Genomic DNA, 15418 nt, shown 5'->3' with positions numbered 1-15418 from the left:
GAATTTTTAAGGTGTCGAGGCTATGGGATGATTTTTGCTCGAAAATTTTAGGGAAAGGATTTCAATAGCCTCGCACTGGATTTTACGGTATTTAGGAGCATTTTAGGGGCGACTCAACAGGATTTAGGCAATTTTATCCATTTTTTTATAGCAATAAGGGGTCGCACAAGCGGAATTAAGTGATTTTCTACTTTTTTTTCCATGTGTGTTAGCCAATGAATATTTTTGGTGAACTGACTTTTGATCAATTTTTCTTCAAAATCATTATAGGGCCATTCGTACGTACCTAGGGGATCAGTACGTGCGGCGTCGGTATGATTCATGGTTCATTAATAACATTTAGGGGTCGAACAAGCGGAATAAGGTGAATTTCTGACATTTTTTGTGTGTAAGCCCATAAATAATTTTGGTGAACTGGCTTCCGATCAATTTTTCTTCGAAATCATTATGGAGCCCTCTTTAGGTATCTAGGGGATCAGTACGTTCAACGTTGATATGATCCACGATGCATTCATAGCATTTAGGGACTGCACAAGCGAAATCTAGCAAATTTTCTAATTTATTTATTGTCTATTAGCCCATTAATATTTTTGATGAAATGACTTTCGGTCGATTTTTCTCAAATCTTTATGAGATCCTCCATAGGTACCCGGGGATCAGTACGTGCGGCATCGATAGAATCTATGGCAAATTCATAGCATTTAGGACATTACAAGCGGAATCAAGCGATTTTTTGATTTTTTTCGTGTTTTAGCCATGAATATTTTTGGTGAACATGCTTTTGGTCATTTTTTCTTCAAAACCATTATGGAACCCTCGTAGGTACTCAAGGGATCAGTAAGTATCGCGTCGGCATCATCCATAGTTCACTCATTACATTTAAAGGTCGCACAAGCGGAATCAAGAGATTTTCTGATTTTTTGTGTGTGTTAGCCCATGAATATTTTTAATGAATACGCTTCCGTTCGATTTTTCTTCGAAACTGTTATGGGTCCCTCCGTAAGTACCTAAGTGATCAATACGTATGGCATCGGCATGATCCATGGCGCATTCATAGCATTTAGGGGCCACACAAGAAGAATCAGGCGATTATCTAATTTTTTTATGTGTGTTAGCAATGAATATTTTAGTGAACTAGCTTCCGCTCGATTTTTCTTCAAAACCATTATAGGACCCTCCGTAAGTACCTGGGATATTATTACGTACGACGTCGGCATGATCTATGGTGCTTTTATAGCATTTAGGATTCGTACAAGCGAAATTGAATGATTTTTTCATTTTTTTCGTGTGTGTTAGCCCATAAATATTTTGGTGAATTAGCTTTCGATCTATTTTTCTTCGAAAATCACTATGGGACCCTCCATAGGTGTCTGAAGGATCAGTACGTGTGGCTTCAGCATGATTCACGGTGCATTCATAGCATTTAGGGGCCGCAAGCAGAATATAATGATTTTTTATTTTTTTTCGTGTGTGTTAGCCATGAATATTTTGGTGAACTGGCTTCTGGTCGATTTTTCTTTGAAACCATTATGGAACCCTTTGTAGGTACTTGAGGGATCAATATGTGCGGCATCAGCATGATTTATAGTGCATTCATAGCATTTAAGGGCCGCGCAAGCGGAATTAAGCGATTTTCTAATTTTTTTCATTTGTGTTAGCCCATTAATATTTTGGTGAGATGGCTTCCGATCGATATTTCTTCAAAACCATTATGGTATCCTCCGTACGTATCTGGGGGATCAATACATGCGGTGTCGGTACGATCCACGACGTATTCATGGCATTTAGGGGTTGCACAAGCAGAATTAAATGATTTTTTAATATTTTTTTCGTGTGTGTTAGCCTATGAATATTTTTGTGAATAGTCTTTCAGTCGATTTTTCTCCCAAACCATTATAGGATCTTACGTAGGTACCTGGGAGATCAGTACATGCGGTGTCGACATGATTTAAGGTGCATTTATAGCATTTAGGGCCTCACAAACGGAATTAGATGATTTTCTCACTTTTTCATGTGTGTTAAACAATGAATATTTTGGTGAAATGACTTTCGGTTGATTTTTCTTCAAAACTGTTATGGGACCCTCCATAGGTTCCCGAGGGATCAATACATGTGGTGTCACCGCTATCCACAGCGCATTCATAGCATTTAGGGGCCGCACAAGCAGAATTAGGCGATTTTCTCATTTTTTATGTGTGTTAGCCCATGAATATTTTTGTGAATTGACTTTCGATTAATTTTTCTCCGAAACTATTATGGGATACTTCATAGTACCCCCTGTATCAGTACGCCTTGGCATGATCCACGACGTATTTATAGTATTTAGGGGCCACACAAGCAGAATTAGACTAGTTTCTCATTTTTTTTCGTGTGTGTTAGCCTTTGAATATTTTGGTGAACTAGTTTCCGATTGATTTTTCTTCAAAACCATTATGGGAGCCTCCGTAGGTATCCGAGGGATAGTATGTGCGGCCTCAGCACGATCTATGATATAGTTATAGCATTTAGGAGTCGCACAAGCGGAATTAGACTATTTTTTTTTATTTTTCGTGTGTGTTAGCCCGTGAATATTTTGGTGAACTAGCTTCTGCTCAAAAAAAATTTAAAACCGTTATGGGACACTCCGTAGGTACCCAGGGGATTAGTACATCCGGTCTCGATACGATCCACAGTGCATTCATAGTATTTAGTGGTCGCACAAGAGGAATTAGGCATTTTCTTATATATATTTTTTTGTGTGTCCAGATTAGGTCACAAAATAAATTTTATTTCATTTAATTATTAAATTAACACATATCACGTAATGATTGGTGTGTAATGACACTTGTTTTCTAAAATCTAGGACTGATCGAAAAATGATGTAATAATATCAGTTCAAAATTGTTTAAGAATTAATAGAATGCCCGCATAATTAAAATATCTTTAAAAAATTCGGAATAACTTTAGGTGTTATTTTATGTCTTTTCTCAATTTTTAATTATTAGATTGAATTTGTCATCAATAGGTTAGATTTGAAACATTGTTTTCTTCTCTAAATTCTAAATTATTATGCAGGGTCAAAAGCCCATTTCTGTTCAGTCCATACCCATAAAACTCTACACACCTACATAGCCGCCGGTTGCTGCCTCTTTCCTTCACTGCACTCATTTTGCAGAGCTAAAAATTCACCACCAACAGGTATGTATTTTTCAATGGAACAAAAAAAAAATGGTCTTTTGTGTTTAATGTTTTAGCAATCATGTTTTTTAAAAAAAAAAGAAAAAGAAATGGGGTTCTGGTAAGTGTTGCAAATTAAGCGTTATGCTAATAGTTAGAGTGAAGGGAGTCTATATTTTACTTTAGAAATTCACTCTAGGTGTTTGATGAAATGTTAAAGTCATTTTTCCTTTGAAGAATCCATAATCTGACAAGTGGGGTTTGTAGGGGTAGCTATGCTGTTTCCGCAAGCAAATATGTTAGCTTTTTTGTAGATATTTTATCCCCACGTAAATTAATAAGCAATATATGCTGAATGAGGCTCAATCTATTTCTCTTGAACTAATTACAGATCTATTTTATCAAAGCTGCTATGAGTGAATTGGCAACTGAATCAAATGATGAGAATTCAAGCTCCCAAGAAGCTAAGAAGCCCCAGATTGAGCCTATTCGGATGCCTACCGTGGAGGAAATAAAGGGCCAAGACATTTGGAACAACTGTGCAGTTCGTAGTGTTGTTAGCGGAGTCATGGGTATGCTTTAATCACAAGGCATGGTGGATCTATCTCCTAGTTGATTGAATTTTGTGTCGTATTGTTTAGTGTTTATTTAATGATAGAATGTCCAAAATATCGTCATTGCAATGCTTTAATATAATATATCATAATACTTTTCTTTATAATAAAGGATGACAATTTTTCTAAGTTTGATGTTATAATAATGTTACAAGTGACAAGAGGTAATCCAAGAGACTTAATCCCGTTGCTATGGCTGTTAGTCTCTTGTACACCTGTAGTTGGAGTTAAGAATGTGAGAGCTTGTTAAATGTTAGCTTACAAACTCTATCAACTTTCATTGTTTGTGAATGAATCTGGTTTCAGATTCTCTCTTTGTATCTTATTAGATAATTTTTTCTGATAAGTAGTAACCTGCTTAAATTGATATCTTTGTCAATGTTTATGGACTTTGTATGAGGTTACTTCTGAGGTTCATCTAGTGATGCATTTTTTAGTTTTGTAGGAGGGGGACTTGGGTTGTTCATGGGTATGTTTCTTGGTGCACTGGATAACCCAATAATGCAAGAGGAAATGACTACTAGAGAACAAATTGTATACCAAGCAAAGCAGATGGGTCGAAGGAGTTGGAGTTCATGCAAGACTTTTGCTGTTATGGGTTTGGTTTTCTCTGCTGCTGAGTGTACCGTTGAGAAGGTAGTTTTGATCCTCAGAGATACTAACCATGTGGGATTCTGCTGTTGTGGTTGTACAATTTTCCTGTTCATTTTTGGAACCAAGGAAGTAAAGTTGGAAATCATTCTCACAATTTGAATTGGATACTTCTCAAATATTCTAAAACTCAAATGTCATAAGTAACTGCTTTCTTGTCTTATGCTCAAAGGTACGGGCAAAGCATGACATGACAAATACAGCAGTTGCAGGGTGCGTAACAGGTGGCACATTATCAGCTAGAGGTAAAATTTCTTACCTTGATCATGCAAAAATGTGTACAAAGGGTTCTTCGGTAGATATACTTTCATATCTTACATGATTGATATATGTTTGGTCTATATAGAGACATGGAATATGAGATTCATATAGAGAGGAGCAGGGGAGTAGTTTCACATTCAAAAGAAGGAAACTTTAGGTCATATCATCAAAATGTAACTCATGCCTTGCAAAAAAGAAAGACGAAATAATATGTTTAACGTAAGCTTTTCGACGAATAGGTGGTTTCAGCTACTGAAAGAGAGAGTGCATCCAACTATTTGAGAGTAGAGTTTGGCCTCAGTTGAAACGACTGTAGCTAATCCCAACTAATTCGGGATCAAGGCATTGATGTTGATGTTCTTGTATCTGTTACTCGTTTTTGTCATATATGCTTGTATTACTCATTTCTTCTTCCTTGAATGGAACAACTACCTGCCTTAGTAGAATATTTTTGAGATCTACATGAATATAATGTTGTGTAAAATTGGGATTTGGGGAAGTCAGGATTGCAGTAAAATTTCTTTTTGGTGGGTGTGAAATATGGTAGTTTTCTTGGTGTAAGTGGGAGATTCAGATGGAGTGATACATCCTGTTAAAGTAGTCATTGCAATTGACAAGAGTACTAGAATTAGATATAGAATTTTTGGGGGGCCTTTCTGTGAGTCCCATTTATCTAGGGCTGTACATAGCAATATCAAAGACCAATTTCTTATTCTTAACTAAATTCATATGTATGACAGTGGTGGATAGGCAAGACAAGTTCATTGGTTGAAAAACTGCTATGTGGCTCTTTAAGATTTCAAATAGCAACTGAGCTTGAAGTCAGGGTGTAACTCATCTTGTTGAATTCATCTGTTATTTCTCAGTGCTTTTCCTTTCTCTTTGTCCAGTATTACTTGAAAAGATTGGACTACATTACTTTGTCACAAGCTGCATTTATAAGGTGGACATGCAGGGTGGGGTGCTTTACTGATTAGGGGTTTCAAAGTATTTGTAAAAATAACATGTAAACATTTGAATTTGTAACTACAAAAAGTTTGTTGGAACTTTGTGCAAAATCCAAAAGCGACGTACAAAAATTGATTTAGCTTAGGCATAATAATAAATCTACAGAATAATATCCTGAACTCCCCAAATTCTTAGCTATAGAACAACATATATATATAATTTGTAGTCAAATACTTGTAATAAGATTCAGGAATGAATAGTTTTGGGAATACATGACGGACAATCTGATGCATAAAGCCTGCACAGGACATTCATGTGGCTACGGGTAGAATAGTTCATAATGTAAAGCATGCATGGGGAACAGCACACCTATTGAGGTGTTAATCCCATGAGATTTTAGCCTCCTTTAATCTCCACAAGGTGGTTAGTCCCTCGCCTCGGTGAACAAGTCCCAATTTTACATTTTAAAAGATTGATCATGAGGCAAGGTATTATTATACAGAAATGTGAGTTTGCTACTTTTGTTATCTTAAACAGCCATAATGAAACATCCTCACTCAAACTGTTTTATTGGAAGGCATATTGTTCACCAACCAAACACTGCAAAGTGAATGCATCATGAAATTATTTCTTTCATGCCAAACACATACCTAGTGGAAAATGGGCAAACAAATTGCAATGGTGGTCTCTCCTTCATATTAGGCGTTTTGATTTCGACAAAATCGCTAGACGACTAGCGTTCAATATTGTTTTTGCTTTATGTATTATCCCTGAGAAAATTGCACCTGGAAGTACTACTGTTTTTGGCTGCCAACTGGGTCTTCTTTTTGTATTTTAACTTTCATCTAATGAGTGTTTTGCTTTAGGAGGACCTGGGGTGGGTGGGGGGTTCTTATAGGAGTTTATTGCAAGCCATCACATTCTCCTAATTTGGTGTTAGGTATTAATTGCATTATAGGGATCCACACCCTAATTCGAGTCATCATTTTCTCCTCTTTTGTAATCCCTCAAGTAATGGCTTGACTTTTGAATACTAAATTTGCTTGTATAATTGAGCCTGTCTTGTGATTGTATAAATTACTGCTTTTCTGTGAACCAATGAAACAAGTATTTGACATGCTTGCTATTTGACTTAATTTTTTTGCCTAATTGAATTGCGGTCTCTCCTTCATTTCAGGCATTTTTGTTTGATAACAGTTCTAGAACACAGGCTTCAGTATAGTATACAATTTATATATTCTCCCTTCGAAAATTAATGGCCGGAAGTGTACCATTTCACACATGCTTTCTTATTTTAGCTCTTGAAGGTTTTTTGCTTTAGTTTTCTTAGAGGAAAACCTGTAATCAAAGTGAGAATCCCAGTCAAGTATTTTAGATTCCATTTGATCCGGAGTGTCGGGGAGTAGAAACTTCTCCCTCGAAAAATCAAGACAGTACCTGCCCAGATTTCCACTTACATGTGAGATTCTAGCATTAGAGAGATAGGTGATTAGACAGAACATGGCGCAGTTGCAGCTTACCGATGACATGACCTTAGATAGGAGGTTGTGGAGGCCATGAATTAGGGTAGAGGTTAGTAGGTAGTAGAGCGTTGTCTTGCTTATCCTTCCATACCGGTAGTCGTAGCATTTCTACTGTAGTTTCTTGTCCTTCGATTTTTGTTACTATCTACTGTCTCTTGTACTTCAATGAGCGCTCTATTTTGTTGTACTTATTGTTCCTTTTTCTTCACAATGTTTGGTCATGCTTTCTTAGTATTTTGCCATTATTCTTCACGTCCGTTATTTCTCTTTTGATGTGCTTTTCCTTAAGCCGAGAGTCTATAGGAAACAGTCAATCTTCCTCCCAAGGAGGGGTAAGGTCTGCGTTCTCTCTACGCTTTTCAGACCTTACTTATGGGATTATACTGGATATGTTGTTGTTGAGGTTGGGAGATTCTATTCAAGAAGTGGATTTTCCTGTGTTCTAACTTGTAGTTAAGACACAACTACCAATTTCATCTGTTATTACCCCCACCATAATCCTGATTACCAGAGTAACGAGTTTACTCCATAACATTGCATTCTCCTAATCTCGTTTCAGGAGCAAGCTGCAGTATTACTAACCTAGATGTGTCTAGAGAATATTGATGATTTTATCCTGTCAGGGATCCTAATTGTGGTCTCTCTCTGTGGATGATAGTACCTCGTAAATTTGCTCTTAGAGTTGAGCCTTAAATCACAGCTTATTTATGGCTGATACGTGAATTGTTTACGATTTGACTTATTATTTCTTATCAAACATATCTATTTTATTTATACTACAATCCGATTTCATTTCAGGTGGACCAAAAGCTGCGTGCATGGGTTGTGCTGGCTTTGCGACATTTTCAGTCCTGATAGAGAAGTTCTTGGATAGATATCACTAATGCAGGTTGACAAGATAGAACATTCTTCAGCCTGGGTGATGGAACCTACACCAACCTACTTTACATTTAGAATCAGATTTTTTTTTGGACCTCCCCCCCCCCCCCCCACACACCCACACACACCAAAACTATCAGACTAATTGTTCCCATTCCATGACAGTGTACAATGTTGTAGACATGCCTTGCCGCTCACTTTCATAGTCATATTTGCCTTCTGTGTTTTGAGGATTCATCATAAATTAACTTTAAATGAAGAGAAGATTCATATAGTCGATTCCAATTTGTTTGGGGCTGGGATGTACTAAATTTTGATTTGCCTTCTGTGCATTCCTTGAGTTTGTGCATCTTGTCCCAGAAACTTGTTTATGTGTTGTATGTAGTGTATTCATTCATACTCTCAAAGGCAAGTCGAAAAAACATCTCGAAGCTGGACTTATGGACGATGGCTATTCTCATGATTCTCTCCTTACGACGAGACATGAGATAGGTGGATTCATTTTCTACCCGAATGGACAGTCGTTTGGTGAAGACAGTTGGCGCGAAGCATCTGAAGCAGATTGTTGTGTGTCAACACATTTTCTAGAATTGTTTAAAACTCATTCATCGATCTTAAATATAAAATACTTGAATGAAACTATTGATGTATTTGTGATGAATCCACATTGTGTTGTGTAGTTTAATTTTGTGTTAAAGATGCATTGAAGCTTATATTAAGGGATAAGGGGCAAGATCGATTACTGCTCCTTTAATGAAAATTTGTGGGGCAACGTACTCTTATATGACCTAACTTCATTCAGCATAAGGTTAGACAAGAAGTTCTATGGGAATAAGTTATGTTTCTTATATCATAATTTGTGAGTTTTGAAATTGAACTTTTGCCTAGCTCGATACAAGTTCCGTAGGAATGACATAACTTGTGGGTTTGAATTGAACTCTTGTCTTAATGGGCATAAATAAGGTAGAAATTAAGTGACATAATTTGTAGGTAATATATTATGATATAAAAATATAAATTTATGTTAAATAAAAATTATTTATTATTTTTGCGTCAGGATTGTTATCATAAACTCTTAAAAAGGTAGTATCATTGTGGATATTACAACAATCTCTATTTTACATTGTCCTTTATTAGGTAATAATAATAAAGTGAATCAACGTTAGACAAACTCAAATATGGTACGTTCATGTAAATGTTTTAATATTAATTTGCAAAAAGTCTTGAATAAAATAAAACTAGGAAAAGTATAAAAGTTAGTATTATGAACTATGTGGGAAATTTCACTTTATCATACTTTTTTTCTCATTTCTTATTTTATTAAAAATGAAGAAGTGGGGAAAACACAAGTTTTGCACACGTTTGCTATTAAATTTTTGTAAACTCATATGTTATACTTTAGATCCGCCTTTGATAATGATCTCATGGAATTTCCCTCCTATGCTATTTTCAGATTTTAGCTTTAATTATTATTTTTTAATAAATGTGTCAAGTCAAAATTTAACAAGTAAATCTAAACAAAGGAAGTAATATTTTTCTATTTCCAATGTGGAGTTTATTTAATATATCATATGCATTTCTTTAACGAATTCTTATCGATCGATAAGCCTAAAAGGGTGTGTACCATATAAAAGCATAGCTTGACCTAATGAAAGAATATTCGTCATAAGTGGTCACTAATGACAGTGATAATTAAGTGCTCTTATGTATCGATCAATTAATAGTGACACGACACAAAATCTGATTAATTAAGCCTTAATTTAATTAACCTAAATAACATGGGCAGCACTAAAGGCAAAAAACATATAAAAATAGACTCTATGACTTAAAAAGTTCAAAATGGAGTGTATATATATATATATATAACTCAAGTTAAACATAGATAAGTTGACTTGCTACGCCTTTTTTATTAGGTAGTATTCTTTTTATTTCTTATTTATTTTATTACTCTTTCTATTTAAATTAATGTGACAATATCTAAAGTGTGAGTTTTGTAAATAAAAAAATAGTGATCTTTAATGGCGTAGTCAATAAAGTAAAAGATGATTATGTGAGTACTTTTCATCAAAAAATTAAGTCTTATATAATTAGATTTCTCTATAAACAATTATTTTCTACAACAATCTTTTTCTATAATAATTAAGTTCTTTTTTGGATTTCTTTTTAAACATTATGTTATATTATACTTTTTTAAATAGCATTTCCTTCTAGCTGCAATAGTGTCAACAATAGTTATTCGTCCTCTGTCGCCATTCCTTTAATACTTCGGCTCTCGAGAGTCTCTTTGTAGGATGCGTCTTTGGTAATTGGGAACCTCTCTATTTTCTTTTTTATCAGCGTCTTTTGCGCGACATCTGGGGGTTGCTCCAAGAAATTCTTTCTTTCTCGTCCACTCAGGTGATTTCTAGTCTTATTTTATTAGTAGCCATGATTGATTTAGATAATGAAGATCTAATTCTCAGTTATGTTTCGGATGACCGTATCGAGGAATTCTACCGCACTCCGTGCAGCTATGATTATTGATCCTGCAGAGTTCAGAAATTCTTTCTTTATTGTCATAAAAAATTATTCTCTGGACTTTTTATTAATATGAGGTGATCGTAAGGCAGTTTATTCCTTTCTTTGGAATCTTGTATGTGTTCCTAAGAAAAGGAATTTCTCCATTTTTTCGGGGTCTCAAAGGGGCGTGGCCCATCTTTCTTTTCTTCGATTTTAGATGGTAAAAAAGAAAATGAAATTTCCTAGTCTCGCGTGTCTACCATTTCACCACCAAAGCATCTTGAAAGATTTTTATATTTCGATTATCACAATATTTTGCTATAAATATTGTTCATTCCACTGAATGTTATATATTAAGAATTTCTTTATTATTTATTATATTTTCTTTATTTCGATATATTCTTTTTCTTATTGCTCTAATGTGTGATACTTGAATTAAGAGTCATTCGAAAATAATTTATCTAACTCCTTAAAATAAGAATAAAGTATGTGTATACAGTGACGGAACTAGAATTTTTTGTACAGGATTCAAAATCTGAAAAATTAGACACATGAACTAGTTGAAGGGTGTTTGACATCTATTATACATACATAAAAAATTATTTTAACCAAATATAAATCATATAAATTTTCACCGAAGGGATGAACCTCCTCAATCTAAGGTGGCTCCACCCCTGTGTGTATATAGATACTCCTCATGCCACACCCCGTCTACGAAATTTCACTTTCTTTGTTGTTATAGTTGTCAAAAAATATTCAGATAAACGATGTTGGTTTTAATTTTTTTTAATTACATAGAAGAAATAATTTTGCATATATATATTTTTTTATATTAATAAGGAAATAATATAAAATTTTAAAAAAAATTACGCTGAAACTTCCTTCGTTCATTAAAAAATTACATTATATATATGATCAATTATTATTTATATGTATGTACAATAGATGTTAAATCTTCTTGATTGCTTCATGTATTTAATTCTTTATATTTTATATCCTCTTAATAAAAATAATTTTGATACCCCATACTAATCACACATTATGCTCTTATCACTATGTATACGACAATTTTTATGATTCACATGCACTTTGTCACTTTTGTTGAGATGAAAAAAGAAGTTAGAAGTATTAGTTAGAATCAAGGGTAGTGTGGTCATTTTACCTACTATATGGTTAGAAATAACTAACCAAATTAGTTAGTCAGTTAGACAACTAATTTGGTATATGTAAACATCAGTTAAGGCATTTTGCAGATGCTGAAAAATGTGAACTCTCTTTCTCTCTCTATTCTAATCTTCTCTTCCTTCTCTCTAGTTTCTTCTTCCTTTCTTCTTCCTTTCTTCTTCCTTCTCAGATTCAAGAAGGAAGTGAGCTCAAACAAGCTCATGGTATCAGAGCAGTGATCACTGCAACAAAGGCTCGAACAGCTGATTCAAAGACTCAAAGCTCAGAGTCAAAGAGTCAGTCAAGTGTCGATCTTGTGTTTACAGATCTAAGCTTCGGCGAAGCACAAACTGTAATCAACACTAATTTCCGCAACAAAAAGCTCAAAACTTGAAGAAATGACAGGCGAAGCTACTGGTTCAACTCAACGAGTGGGCATACCAAGTTCAGCAAGCTCAGCAGGGAACAATGGACAAGGTATTGACTATAATCATCCCTTATTCCTTAGCCCTACGGATGTGAGTGGTATTAGCATCATATCGTTCCAGTTGCAAGGTATTGAAAACTATACCCTGTGGAATCGGTCAATCAAATTAGCCCTACTAGGTCGAAATAAATTAGGGCTTGTGGATGGAACGTGCAGAAAAGAAATGTATGGTGAAGAACTATGGGGCCAGTGGGAAAGAGTAAATGCAATTGTGTTGTCATGGCTTATGAATTCAGTTTCGAAGAGTTTGCTGAGTGGAATTGCATTTGCTTCAAATGCATCGAGTGTGTGGACTGACCTGCAAGAGAGATTTGACAGAGTTGATGGGTCAAGAACTTATAGTCTACATAAGGAGATAGCCACTTTGCAACAAGGAACAGTTTCTGTATCAACATATTATACTAAGCTGAAAGCATTGTGGGATGAGTTTGAAGTGTTGGTGCCCTCACCGTGTTGCAATTGTGAGAAATCCAGAGGTTTTGTAGCTCACATGAACAGACAAAAGCTATATCAGTTTCTAATGGGACTGAATGACACATATCATCAAGCTAGGAGTCAAATTCTCATGATAGATCCTTTGCCTAATATCAATCAAGCATATGCTATGATAGTAGGAGATGAGAGTCAAAAGGCTGTGGTTACAGGCATCAATAATTTGGGACTATATGCATCAAATTCAGAGTCAGTAGCTATGTACTCCAGAGCTGGAAATAGTTCAGGCATTGGCAATAGGTTCAAGAAGAATACCTCCTTAATCTGTGATTTCTGTAAATGTAGAGGCCACACAAAAGAGTCCTGCTACAAGGTGGTGGGATATCCCCCAGATTTCAAGTCAAAAAGGAGAGTTCAGAATGCAAACATGGTTCATACTGATACTAATAGTCTCACTAGTCAATCTCAGCAGTCAGGTCAGGCTAACTTTTCTTATGGTCTAAACACAAATGTGGCTGATGAACCACTGTGGGGCAGAAGTAGTACAGTACAACACACTGCAGACAAACTAACAACAACTACTCCCAACAAGACAGCTGAGAGAGAGGTCAAACAACTACTTCAAGGGTGTACATTCACAAAGGATCAGTATGAGCAAATTCTTATGATGATGAACCAACAATCTTGTCCAAGAGCCAATGCACCTGAGTGCAATAAGGCAAATAATGCAGGTAAGGCCTTATTTGTGACTGAAAATAGGGATGTGTGGATTGTGGATACAGGTGCCACAAATCATATGGTGTCTAAGCTGGAGATGCTGCTAAAGAAGTCTGTACATAAGCTTGACACTCCTAAGGATGTGTGTTTACCAAATGGTGGTACCACTCAAGTAACTCATGTTGGTTCTTGTAGTTTACCATCTAAAAGTCTGATCACAAATGTGTTTCATATTCCAGAGTTCAAGTATAACTTAATGTCTGTTAGCCAAATAACCAAGGAATTAGGCTGTTCAGTCTCCTTCTTCCCTGATTTCTGTGTTTTCCAGGAGCTTTACACTGGGAAGGTGAAGGAAGTTGGTAGAGAAGAGGGAGGCTTGTATTTGCTATGGAGTCAATTAACTCAAGGTGATACAAGTCAGACTACGAATTCTGCACACTATGTTGATGCTGCTCATCCAACAGACAAGGAGTTAGATATGGAGCTATGGCATAAAAGGCTAGGACATGCATCTTCAATTGTACTGTCAAAGATGTTTACTATGAATAAAGTTAGTAAGTGTAAGGTGTCAGACTGCTTGGTGTGTCCCTTTGCAAAACAAACTAGACCTGTATTTCCTTCTAGCATCATCAAAAGTAGTAGCTGTTTTGAGTTGATACATGTTGACCTTTGGGGACCTTATAATACTGCTACCTTTGATGGAAACAAGTACTTTCTTACAATTGTTGATGATTTTTCACGAATGACTTGGCTATTTTTACTCAAACACAAATCAGATGTATGTGTGTCTCTTAAATTGTTCCTGCAGTATACAAAAACTCAGTTTGGCAAGGTGGTCAAAGTCCTAAGGTCTGATAATGGTACTGAGTTTGTTAACTCAGTATGTGATGGTATGTTCAAAGCATTGGGTATTATACATCAAAGATCTTGTCCATACACACCTCAACAAAATGGTGTGGCTGAGAGGAAACATAGACACCTACTAGAAGTCACCAGAGCCCTCAGATTTCAAGCTAAAATACCTATCAGGTATTGGGGTCACTGTGTGCTAGCTGCTGCCTACCTCATTAACAGACTTCCTAGCAGTGTCCTTAACTTTCACACTCCTTATGAAAGATTGTATGGCAGCAAACCAGACATATCTCATTTGAGAACAATTGGCTGTTTAGCTCTTGCAAAGAACCTCACTGAACATGACAAACTCAACCCCAGATCAAGATCAACTGTGCACATGGGTTACTCAGAAGTGCAGAAAGGCTATATTCTGTTTGACCTGCATAATAGCACATTCTTTGTTAGCAGGGATGTTTCCTTTAGAGAAAATATATTTCCTTTTACCAAGGCTGATGATTGTGCAACTCAGCAGCTGTTTGTGGATAACCTGCAAGACATAGGTGAGACAGCTACACAGCTTTCTCTGTCTCCCTTCATACTCTCAGGTGCTTCTCCTTCTGTATTATCAGAAGAGGCTTCATGTGTGCATCCAGGTGGTGATAAGCAAAGCTCTGTGCCTATACAAACACTTACAGATGTGATTGAGACTGATATGCCTGATCCTCCTCTCACTAGAAAATCTGCCAGGTCTAAACATCCTCCCACATGGATGAAGGATTTTGTCTCCTTGAATGTTAATCAGGATGTCCAATATCCTCTGTCCAACTATGTAAGCTACTCTCACCTCTCACCTTCTCATCAACATTTTATTGCAGCAGCTTCCTCTGTGATAGAACCTTCCAGCTATGCTGAAGCTATCAAAGATCCCAAATGGATTGAAGCCATGAAGGCAGAGATTCAAGCATTGGAATGCAACAATACCTGGGTAATTACTTCCTTACCTGCAGGGAAGAAGCCCATTGGTTGCAGATGGATCTACAAAGTTAAATACAAATCAACAGGTGAAATTGAGAGGTACAAAGCAAGACTAGTAGCTAAAGGATACAGTCAACAAGAGGGAATTGATTACAAAGAAACCTTTTCCCCTGTTGTGAAGATGGTGACTGTCAGGGCCATTCTTTCCACTGCAGCATCCAAAAATTGGCCCATTCATCAGTTAGATGTCTTCAATGCATTCCTACATGGAGACCTAG

The 15418-nt window shown here is 36.1% G+C and overlaps 1 protein-coding gene and 1 long non-coding RNA gene across 3 annotated transcripts; one reads left to right on the top strand and one right to left on the bottom strand.

Annotated features, from left to right (window-relative positions):
* The first annotated feature begins 3010 nt into the window (after nucleotides 1-3010).
* On the top strand, nucleotides 3011-8792 carry LOC129904003 (mitochondrial import inner membrane translocase subunit TIM22-4-like). 2 transcript variants are annotated; one of them, XM_055979534.1, is made up of 5 exons: nucleotides 3011-3177; nucleotides 3564-3728; nucleotides 4216-4406; nucleotides 4594-4666; nucleotides 7952-8792. In XM_055979534.1, the coding sequence occupies exons 2-5, from the start codon at nucleotides 3569-3571 to the stop codon at nucleotides 8035-8037; spliced, it is 510 nt and encodes a 169-aa protein (XP_055835509.1). In that variant the 5' UTR covers nucleotides 3011-3177; nucleotides 3564-3568; the 3' UTR covers nucleotides 8038-8792. The 2 variants fall into 2 exon arrangements, with proteins under 2 accessions (XP_055835509.1, XP_055835508.1); XM_055979533.1 differs by having other exon boundaries at nucleotides 3013-3177; nucleotides 3548-3728.
* A 6082-nt stretch (nucleotides 8793-14874) lies between these two features.
* On the bottom strand, nucleotides 14875-15380 carry LOC129903849 (uncharacterized). The gene is made up of 3 exons (XR_008770302.1): nucleotides 15303-15380; nucleotides 15167-15200; nucleotides 14875-15079 (listed from the first exon to the last, which is right to left on the bottom strand). It is a non-coding gene; the product is annotated as an uncharacterized LOC129903849 (long non-coding RNA).
* Nucleotides 15381-15418: the final 38 nt, after the last annotated feature.

The sequence above is a fragment of the Solanum dulcamara genome, chromosome 9 (assembly GCF_947179165.1).
Source record: "Solanum dulcamara chromosome 9, daSolDulc1.2, whole genome shotgun sequence".
NCBI classification, from domain to species: domain Eukaryota; kingdom Viridiplantae; phylum Streptophyta; class Magnoliopsida; order Solanales; family Solanaceae; genus Solanum; species Solanum dulcamara.
This window is presented reverse-complemented; position numbering and strand designations above follow the sequence as displayed.

What these genes read in the sequence shown, in the direction of transcription:
- LOC129904003 (XM_055979534.1), top strand. Translation starts at nt 3,569, where the DNA reads ATGAGTGAATTGGCAACTGAATCAAATGATGAGAATTCAAGCTCCCAA. An exon ending in TGTTGTTAGCGGAGTCATGG is followed by an intron (nt 3,729 to 4,215) that starts GTATGCTTTAAT and finishes TTAGTTTTGTAG; the next exon opens with GAGGGGGACTTGGGTTGTTC. An exon ending in CTGAGTGTACCGTTGAGAAG is followed by an intron (nt 4,407 to 4,593) that starts GTAGTTTTGATC and finishes TTATGCTCAAAG; the next exon opens with GTACGGGCAAAGCATGACAT.